The sequence below is a fragment of the Lathyrus oleraceus genome, chromosome 3 (assembly GCF_024323335.1).
Source record: "Lathyrus oleraceus cultivar Zhongwan6 chromosome 3, CAAS_Psat_ZW6_1.0, whole genome shotgun sequence".
Lineage (NCBI taxonomy): Eukaryota > Viridiplantae > Streptophyta > Magnoliopsida > Fabales > Fabaceae > Lathyrus > Lathyrus oleraceus.
In genome coordinates this window covers 62,116,435-62,127,801 of record NC_066581.1, presented here as the reverse complement: position 1 = coordinate 62,127,801, position 11,367 = coordinate 62,116,435, and the positions used below count along the sequence as shown (strand labels likewise).

The 11,367-nt window shown below is 34.4% G+C and overlaps 1 protein-coding gene across 1 annotated transcript; it reads left to right on the top strand.

The window, feature by feature from the left end:
- Nucleotides 1–9,443: 9,443 nt before the first annotated feature.
- LOC127132547 (chitinase 10) lies at nucleotides 9,444–11,160 on the top strand. Its single transcript, XM_051061502.1, has 2 exons — nucleotides 9,444–10,036; nucleotides 10,767–11,160. Exons 1-2 carry the CDS (start codon nucleotides 9,591–9,593, stop codon nucleotides 11,131–11,133), a joined length of 813 nt encoding a protein of 270 aa, XP_050917459.1. The 5' UTR covers nucleotides 9,444–9,590; the 3' UTR covers nucleotides 11,134–11,160.
- The last annotated feature ends 207 nt before the right edge of the window (nucleotides 11,161–11,367 follow it).

Below are 11,367 nucleotides of genomic sequence, written 5' to 3'. Positions count from 1 at the left end.
CAGTCGGGAGGCAAGGTTTTTGCTCTATCGGGTTCTGAGACTTCTGCAGATGATCGTTTGATCCGAGGTACGTGTTATATTAATGGCTTTCCTCTTGTAGCTATTATTGACACAGGTGCGACTCATTCCTTTATATCTTTGGATTGTGCTGTGGAACTTAAACTAGAGATATCTGAGATGCATGGTAGTATGGTGATTGATACTCCTGCGAAGGGTTCAGTAACAACTACTTCAGTTTGTTTAAATTGTCCTTTGAGTATTTTTGGTAGAGACTTTGGAATGGACCTTGTGTGTCTTCCACTAGTACAGATTGATGTTATTCTGGGTATGAACTGGTTGGTGTGTAACCGAGTTTATATCAACTGTTTTGATAAGACTGTGATCTTTCCTGAGATTGAGGAAGGAAAGAGTTTGCTTCTATCAGCAAGGTAGGTGAATGAGGAAGTAGCAGATGGGGCAGAGTTGTTTATGCTGTTAGCGACTTTGGAGGCTAAAGATAAACTGGTGATTTGCGATCTAGCTGTGGTGTGTGATTTTCCTGATGTGTTTCCGGAAGAAGTGAATGAATTACCGCCAGAGCGTGAAGTTGAGTTCTCAATTGATTTGGTACCTGGTACTAGGCCGGTGTCGATGGCTCTGTACCGTATGTCGGCTGTTGAGTTAGCTGAATTGAAGAGTCAGCTGGAAGATCTGTTGGATAAGAAATTTATTCGTCCGAGTGTGTCACCGTGGGGTGCACCAGTGTTATTGGTTAAGAAGAAAGAAGGTACTATGAGGTTGTGTGTGGACTACAGGCAACTGAACAAAGTGACGATCAAGAATCGGTATCCTTTGCCAAGGATTGATGATTTGATGGATCAGTTGGTGGGTGCGAGCGTGTTAAGTAAGATAGATTTGAGATCTGGGTATCATCAGATACGTGTGAAATTTGAGGATATTCAGAAGACTGCTTTCAGAACAAGGTATGGACATTATGAGTATTCTGTAATGCCTTTTGGTGTGACTAATGCGCCTGGGGTATTTATGGAGTATATGAATAGGATTTTCCATCCGTACCTAGACAAGTTTGTTGTGGTGTTTATTGACGACATTTTGGTGTATTCGAAATCTGAAGAAGAGCATGCTGAGCATTTGAGAGTGGTTTTAGGAGTTCTACGGGATAAGAAGTTATTTGCTAAACTGTCTAAGTGTGAATTTTGGTTAGAAGAGGTTAGTTTTCTTGGTCATGTGATTTCAAGAGGTGGTGTTGCTGTTGATCCTTCTAAGATAGAAGCGGTATCTAAGTGGGAAGCTCCGAAGTCAGTTTCTGAGATAAGGAGTTTTCTTGGTTTGGCTGGTTATTATAGGAAATTCATTGAGGGATTTTCTAAGTTGGCGTTACCGTTGACGATGTTGACTAGAAAGGGGCAAGCGTTTGTTTGGGACTCAAAATGTGAAGAAGGTTTCCAAGAGTTAAAGAGAAGGTTGACTACTGCTCCTATTCTGATATTACCAAGTTCGTCGGAATCATTTGAGGTTTACTGTGATGCTTCATTGTTGGGTTTGGGTGGTGTGTTGATGCAGAATAAGCAGGTTATAGCTTATGCTTCGAGACAGCTGAGGGTTCATGAGAGAAACTACCCGACACACGATTTAGAGTTGGCAGCTGTGGTATTTGTTCTGAAGTTATGGAGGCATTACTTGTACGGGTCAAGATTTGAGGTTTTCAGTGACCATAAAAGTTTAAAGTATTTGTTTGATCAGAAAGAGCTGAATATGAGACAGAGGAGATGGTTAGAGTTTCTGAAGGATTATGACTTTGGTTTGAATTACCATCCGGGTAAAGCAAACGTAGTGGCTGATGCATTGAGTCGGAAGTCATTGCATATGTCTATGTTAATGGTTAAGGAATTGGATTTAATTGAGCAGTTTAGAGACTTGAGTTTGGTGTGTGAGAGTACTCACAATAGTGTTAAATTGGGAATGTTGAAGTTAACGAGTAGTATTCTGGATGAGATTAGAGAGGGTCAGAAATTCGATGTGCTTTTGGTTGATAAGTTGACTCTAGTGAATCAAGGTCAAGGTGGTGAATTCAGAGTTGATGAGAGTGGTGTTTTAAAATTTGGTAATCGGGTGTGTATTCCGGATGTTATCGAACTTAAGAAGAGTATTCTTGAGGAAGGACATCGTAGTGGCCTGAGTATTCATCCTGGAGCTACGAAGATGTATCATGATTTAAAACAGTTATTTTGGTGGCCGGGAATGAAAAGAGAAATTGCAAGTTTTGTTTATTCTTGTTTGACTTGTCAGAAGTCAAAGATTGAGCATCAGAAGCCGTCTGGGCTAATGCAACCGTTGGCTATTCCAGAGTGGAAGTGGGATAATATCAGTATGGATTTTGTTTCTGGTTTACCGAGGACAATTAAGAATTTTGAAGCTATTTGGGTGATTGTTGACAGATTGACAAAATCGGCTCATTTCATTCTGATCAGAATGGATTATCCGTTAGAGAGATTAGCTGAGTTGTATATTGAGAAGATTGTAAGTTTGCATGGTATTCCGTCGAGTATTGTTTCGGACAGAGATCCTAGATTTACATCGAAGTTTTGGGAAGGTTTGCAGAGGGCTTTGGGAACTAAGCTGAGATTGAGTTCTGCATATCATCCGCAGACTGATGGTCAGACTGAGAGGACGATTCAGTCACTAGAGGATCTTTTGAGGGCTTGTGTTTTGGAAAAAGGAGGTGCTTGGGATTGTTATTTACCTTTGATTGAGTTTACCTACAACAATAGTTTTCATTCGAGCATTGGTATGGCACCGTTTGAAGCTTTGTATGGTAGGAGATGTCGGACGCCTTTATGTTGGTATGAGTCCGGTGAGAGTGTTGTGGTTGGACCGGAGATTGTTCAACAGACTACGGAAAAGATTAAGATGATTCAGGAGAAGATGAGGATTGCTCAGAGTCGTCAGAAGAGTTATCATGATAAGAGGAGGAAGTCACTTGAGTTTCAAGAGGGAGATCATGTGTTTCTCCGTGTTACTCCGATAACTGGGGTTGGTCGAGCTTTGAAGTCGAAGAAGTTGACACCTCGATTTATTGGTCCTTATCAGATTTTGGAGAAGATAGGAGAGGTAGCCTATCGTATCGCTTTACCGCCGTCGCTTGCGAATTTGCATGAGGTTTTTCATGTGTCTCAGTTGAGGAGGTACATTCATGATCCGTCGCATGTAGTCCAAGTAGATGATGTGCAGGTGAGAGATAACCTGACTGTTGAAACATCACCTATGAGGATAGAGGATCGAGAGTTGAAGCAGTTGCGGGGTAAAGAGATTGCTTTGGTAAAGGTAGCTTGGGGAGGACCAGCAGGTGGCAATGTGACTTGGGAACTTGAAAGTCAGATGAAAGAGTCTTATCCGGAGTTATTCGTTTGAGGTATGTTTTCGAGGACGAAAACTCTTTTAGTGGGGGAGAGTTGTAACACCCCGATAATAATAAGATAATTATTTAATTTAAGTTAATATTATATTTATTAATTTAATTAAATAATTGGAATTATTGGATTGTTATTATTATTATTATTGGAATAATGATTATTGGAAAATATATAAGTTGGAAATAAGGAAAAAGAGTTTTCACGTGAAAATCAGAGAAACGACAGAAAGTGGAGAAAGGGCAAAGAGGAAGAGCAAGAGAACGAAGGTTGGAGAAGAGAAAAGCTTGAAGCTTAAAGATTCGCCGGATTAACTCAGGTAAGGGGGGTTTATCATCGTTTAATGGGTATTATGGGATAACATGTGATGGGTAGTGATAGACCATTGAATTTTCCCTAATTGGAATGATGTATGTTGAAATTTGTGGAATATTGGATGAACGGAAATGAGTTATAATTGAGGGAAATTCGTAGGAATTAGATGTGATAATGTTAGAATGTGTGAAATTGAATAGGATATGTTATGTGATTAGACAATATGAATGATTGTTGTGTAAAAATTGGACTGTGGAAGGTTGGATCTGAGGAATTTCGTAGCAGAGAAACCATAGCAGATCTGGAAAAAATTGGGTTTCTGGTCATACGCGTATGGCACTAGGCAATACGCGTATGAGATGGTCAGGTACGCGTATGGCACTAGGCAATACGCGTATGGGATGGCTTGGAGGGAAGGGATCTGGCGCTGGTACGCGCCATACGTGTGTAGTACGCGTGTCCTGTGTTGGTACGCGTATGGGGTGAGGCCATACGCGTATGGCTGAAGAAGATGATGTTTTGAACGTGATTTAGTCTCTGTTGGTACGCGTATGAGGAGGTGATACGCGTATGGGCTTGGCCAGGAATTGGGCCATACGCGTATAGGAATGGGGCATACGCGTATGGGCAGGATTGTGGTTTTCCTGGGCTGTTGTTGTGCAGTTTGGTTGTTTCAGCTGAGTGGTTTAGTTTAGCTGACGTATGATATAGTAGGGATCAATTCCCCTTTGTTGTGAGCAGTGTAGGTATTAGTAGAGTGTGCTAATACTGTGATTAATTATTTGACATGATATGATGTTTTAATACATGTGTTGATATTGTATGATGGTATGCATAATGTGGTGAATGTATATATTATGTATGCTATTGTGAATGGACTGTTTATGGCTTAGAGTGTGAGCATATGTCCATTGTGGATTATTGTTGATTATTTTGCATTGCTAGGTGATTTAGCATGCATATTATGGCCCTTTGGGGGTGGTAGCTAATTCCCATGGTGAGGAATTAGTGAGTTAGTCATTATGGACTGTTGTTGATGTTTGCATGCTAGGTGAATTAGCGTGCATAGCATGGCCCTTTGGGGGTGGTAGCTAATTCCCATGGTGAGGAATTAGTGAGTGAGTCACTAGGTCTCAAATGAGTGGGACTAGTGAGCTTGGTAGCCGTACCTGGATTTGGTCGGTGAGGTTGAACTATATGTTCACAAATAGTCGGTACCGCATGCATGGAGTCTCATTGCATAATATATGTATGCATGGCGTATAATATGAATGGATGTATTCCAATGTTATACGTGTTGTTTTGTGTTGGTGTGGAGTATTGATTTTGATTATGAGTTGATATTGCTGTTGCTGAATGTGTGATCTGATTAGGGTGATGATATGTGTGAAATTACTTAGCATTACATGATGTTTTATAATGCTTATTATATCGATTGAGGAACTCACCCTTACAACTATTTTTCAGGTAACGAGCAGTGATTGAGTAGGAGCTAGTGCTTGGAGTCTAGTGTAGTTCCTTAGGTGGTCATGCTCTGGTAGATGTAACATCGGGATGGGATGTTTTATCTTATTTTCATTGTTGGTTTTTGAATGATCGATTTGATCTCTATCCGCTGCGTTTTATGCAATTGTTTTAATTGATAAATAAATGAGCATGACAAGTTATTTTGATAAATGTGTGAAATTGGTTGTGTGACACCCTTAAGGGCATATTTACTCTGATTGATATGTAATATTATTTTAATTATATAATTTGGGGTATTTTAGAAGGGTGTTACACACAACACACACACACACACACACACACACACACACACACACACACACACACGTACGCATACACACACACACACACACGCACACATACACGCACGCATGCTCATACACACACACACACCCACTCTCTCTCACACACACACACACATGCACACACGAACACACGCACGCGCGCGCACACACACACACACACACACACCCACACACAAGCACACACACACACAGACACACACACACACACACACAAACACACACACACACACACCACCACACACACAACACACATACACAAACACACACACAGAAACAGACACACACACACACACACAACCCCCCCCCCCCTCTTCCACCCACCCACACAAACAAACAAACAAATATTTTTTCACTTGATATTACATTAGCGTTTCTAAGTAAAGTTTTGCTTGTGAGTAAGAAATTTTTGTAAGTGGTCGTATAAATTCTTAAGAATGTGATACTCTTAAGAGATCGAGTTTGGTTCGTGAGATAACCATGTCATAAAATCTATGTGGTTGGTTTGTTAAACTTTGCCGAAAAAGTCTTGTTTTGTTTATTGAGATAAACAATAGATCTCTTAATGGTTCGTTAGCTTAGTCTGGGGTAAAAGGTGTCAATGGTTGGAGATAAGCCTGTAAAAATCTCAATATCATATTATATTAAGGTTCATGGGCATAACCTTCAAAAACTCAAACTTTATAGTCAAACTCTCAAGAAGACCTCTTGAAAAAAGGACTAAACCAACGTTTGGTCAACGTCTAGTCCAATCTCTCTAATCCTATTCTTTTAATTTCTGCAATTTACTTTTTAGTTGCAATTCGCTCAAACAAAATTACTAATACAATTTTAATAAATAAATAAAATATAGAATTAATCACAAATTTTAAGGGTCTGTTTGAAATGCATTTTAAAAACTCTTTTTTAGTTTTTGAAAATTTAAAATTTAAAAACTTGTTTGAATATAATGTTTTGCAAAAGTGTTTTTAAAAACTCTTTTTTATTTTTCAGTTTTTAAAAGTAAAAAAGTGAAACAGTTTAGTTGTGTTTTGCTTCTCACTTTTTAATTTTTAGTATTATAAAACTTGAAGAAAAAACATAAAAAATTTATAATTTTCATTAATAACATTAATGTGATTTTAAAAGATTAGATTATCAAACAAGTTTTTTCATTTTCATATTTTTAAAACAGTTTTTAAAAATTACTTTATCAAACAATTTTTTTGTTAATTTTCTTCTTAAAAATAATTTTTTAAAATAAATTTGAAAAACAAATTTTAAGAACTAAAATTGGAAAGTATTTCAAACATGCCCTAAATATTTCAGTTCACCTCTCTTTTAATTATCAATAAAGTATAAATAAGAAATAGCAGGCACAAAATATCCTTTGCTTAGTGTACCTCAATGCATGATGTCCAATTTATTAAACTTATTATTGATATGCACCAAATAAATATAATTTTATGCACTCGTTTTAAAATATAAACACCCATTAGAGAAATAGTTGTACCCACTCATGTAAATTTGCTAGTAAAGTATATATGCTGCCTCATTCAATGACTTGTTCAACTAGTGAAATGTTTGTACCCACTTTCAATCTTTTCTATTTGTATTCTTGCTAATGCGAGCATCATAGTTAGACAATATAGTTTATCTTTTCTTGTGTGTTTTATCTAAAATAATATATTACAATAAGTACTAATTAGTTAGTGATAAAAGCATAGAGAATGAACGATAATTGTTTAAACACACACATAATGAGTGGAGTATTAATTATGAATTTTGTATGGTCTATAGTTTTTGTCATTGAATTGATAGCACTCATGGCCAAAAGCCCTGCAGGCGGGGTACTAATATCAAAATCCATGTACACCATGTGACTTGTGAGAGTAAGTGGATCCCCCACCACTAGACAACACCTTAATCTTTCTGTATCTAATCTTTAAAATATAAGACAAAAACTAGACATTAGTATATGCAAATCAAAGTGGTGAGGACTCATAAGTCGAACCCAAAAACAAGGTGGGTTGATGGCAAGTCAATTTACAAAAACATTATAAATAAAAGCAGATGATTATTAACTATCTTTAACAAGAAATTGTCCTCCAACAAAACAAAGTTTTAAATAACTATGGCAGTCGATATAGATACTGTGTTAATGATTACAGTCATCACGATGTAAATTATTTACAGTCGTCACACTTTTAAGTTACTGGTTGATATAGATACTGTGTTAATGATTGCAGTCGCCGCGATGTAAATTAATTACAGTCGCCACGTTGTAAATTAATTATAATATTGTATAATATTAGTTGATTTATTTTTCATTATAAAACAAAATATTAGTTCAAAATTTTGTAGTTATGAAAAAAAGAATTATTTGTGTTTCCATATTTTACTGTCATAACAACGTTTTAATTGTGTGGGCATAACCACTTTTTTTTTTTGCATTAGTCGGTGAATATCAATGAATAATAATATTCGTAAAAACATTTTGTCGCACTCATTTTGTCGTAATCTATTGGTTTTTATTATAGGGATGCTATTCTTATATTTATTTTGACATCAAATACTTATACCGTAAAAATATTTATATGGTAAATAATATTTTTTTAAAATAAAAAATATATTTATAAATAATGAAATGAATGTTAATGTATGTGAACACTCTCATAAACAGGACGTGAACAGTATCCCCATGTATAGTAATTTTAAATAGTGAAATAAAATTGATTAATAAAATATAAAAAATTGATTAATAAAGTGATGAAATTGATTAATAAATTTAGATATTAAAAATAATATTTTTTTAAAGATAAAACAAAGTTGGTTAATAAAAAATAAAAAATTAATTAATGAAATTATGAAGTTGAGATATTAAAATAATTTTTAGTAATAAATAATATTGATTAATAAATTATAAAATATTGATTAATAAAATTATAAAGTAAAGCTAATCACACAATTTTATATTAGTATTTTTTAATCTAAAAATAAAAAAATAAAAAATTTATATATATATTTTAAAAAATATTATTATAATATTTTACTGTTAATCATATTTGTATTGTGAAAGAGTAAAATAAAGTATAGAAATGATATTTTGACATCCACCATTACACTACACCGTATATATTATGATCAAATATAATGGGGCCAAATTTTATTAACAATTTTTTTTCTCTCTCTTACTTTACACAGTTACCATTTCTTCTTCCTGCATCATTCTTTGACCTCTCTCCCACCATTCTTTTATTTACATCTCAAACAATTAAACATCATTAATCAAATTCTTGTAATGCATTAATCAACTTTTTTTTTTAATATAATTTTTATGTGTTTTGATGTCTGATTCTATATTAACCAAACTTTAAACGTCATTAATGAACTTCTTGCATTCATTTAATAAGTGTTTTTACTCAATTTTGTTATGTTTTAATGTCTGAATCTATATTAACCAAACTTTAGACATAATTAACCAACTTCTTGCATTGTAATAACTAAATTTGTGTTACCAATTTTTATGTATTTTGATGTTTGGATTTATATTAACCAAACTTTAAACACGATTAACCAAAATTGTATAATAAAACTTGTTCCCAGAAGAAGATGTATAATTGTGAAAATTAAAGAGAACAAAAACATGTATAATAAAATCTGACTCCATTAAACAAAGAGAGAGAAGATGTATAATTGTGAAAAATAATGATATAAATATTTAACAATATTTTTAGTATAAAATAAATATAAGATACGGTGTAGTGTGATTTTCCAGTGTCAACCTAACATTGCTGAATAAAGTATAATTGTATTTTTTATGGCTAGGAATATATATTTTTCATCATATCCAACTCAAAAAAAAAAAGACATAATTCCAACCCTCCTAAAGAAATGCTTCAGTCAATTTTGTTACAATACCACAACAAGCACTAAAATAAAATCCATGAAGTCAAATCCCAAAATTACTACCACTTTCTCATATCTCTCTATATAACCCTTCTAGTTTATCTCAATTTCCTTAACAAACACAATCTCTTAATAACATTTAACTTCCCCTTTTTCCATAGAAAAAAAAATGTCATTTTCCTTTCTCTCCCTCTTATTGTTTTCTTCTACTCTCTTTCTCTTTCTGAGAGTTGAATCATGGTACTCCCCTACAATCTCATCTCTAATAAGTAAAAACCTTTTTGATTCAATTTTCCTACACAAAGATGACACTGCATGTCCTGCAAAAAGCTTCTACCCTTACCAATCCTTCATTGAAGCTTCCAAATCTTTTCCACAATTCGGTACTACAGGTTGTTTAGCCACAAGAAAACGCGAGATAGCTGCTTTTCTTGCTCAGATTTCTCATGAAACTACTGGTGGATGGTCCACTGCACCTGATGGCCCATTCTCTTGGGGATTGTGCTTCAAAGAAGAAATTAGTCCTCAGAGTATTTACTGTGATTCTACTGATAAAGATTGGCCTTGTTTTGAAGGCAAAAGCTATAAAGGAAGAGGTCCCATACAACTTTCTTGGTACACACTAAATAATTGCAAATTCTTAATTTTAGTTTAGAATAGATTATTATTGGTTTGTTACCAATTCTTATATGTTCAAATCCACACTTGAAGAAGATCACACAAGTCTTTTTCGGTTTAACTTATAGTCATATAGTCTTGACTTTAAATTGCGGTTACGTTTGTTTGTGTGTGTTGTGATTACGATCATTGAATTTATTGTAATACATATTGCGGCCATTGTAGTTTGAACATATGTTTGAAATCCAAAGTCGAAAATCTTTTAAGTTAAGATTTTTCATTACTTTTTAAAAGAAGATTGAGATCTATGCCTTTAAAATTTTAATTTTTGGTAAGAATAACTAAATGAACATGGCCGAAATCATATGAATCAATCACACACGTGATTTTAATTCTCATTGCAACTGAAGTCAGATGTTGTTGTGGAGACTTCTATAACAGTAACATTGCGGTTACAATTGCAGTTGTGGACCACAATTTGATATCACCATATTTTGTAGTTCATATTCAATAGTACGACAATAAAATATTTGAGTAAGAGTTTTAGTTACGTGATCCATTACTATAGGAATAAGTTTCTACGAATCTTTCAAAATATTTTGATTTCAAACGGTGACTAAAACAATTATTGTTCAGATTTTACTTACCTCGTAACCTGACTACATATTTTATAAATAGATTTAGTGATTGATTGTGTTATTGAGATAATTGCGATAAAATTGTGTAGGAATTTCAACTATGGACCAGCAGGGAAAGCATTGGGATTTGATGGGCTGAGAAATCCAGAAATTGTATCAAACAATTCAGTGATTGCATTCAAAACTGCTCTATGGTTTTGGATGACAGAAAGAAAACCAACACCTTCATGCCACAATGTCATGGTTGGAAAATATGTAGCAACAGAAGCTGACATAGCTGCTAATAGAACAGCTGGTTATGGTTTGGTCACAAACATAATCAATGGTGGATTGGAATGTGGAATTCCTGGTGATGCAAGAGTCAACGATCGAATTGGATTTTTTCAAAGATATTCTAAGTTGTTTAATGTTGATGTTGGACCTAACTTGGATTGTGCATATCAGAAATCCTTATAATCATTAGTTCTAACTTTAATTCCGGCAGGTAGTTGTGTTTTTCTTCTTCTTTCGATTCTCACAGAACTTCAATAATTTCTACCATTAATCATTTAGAGGCATTGTTGTATTTGACAGAAAGAAGAGAGTAGTTTTATAAACTTCTGTATTTTATTGGAATGTAAAATTGGACTTTATACATATAAAATAAACTTTAGCTATTCTACTAATAAAGACAAATAGTAAATACTCTTA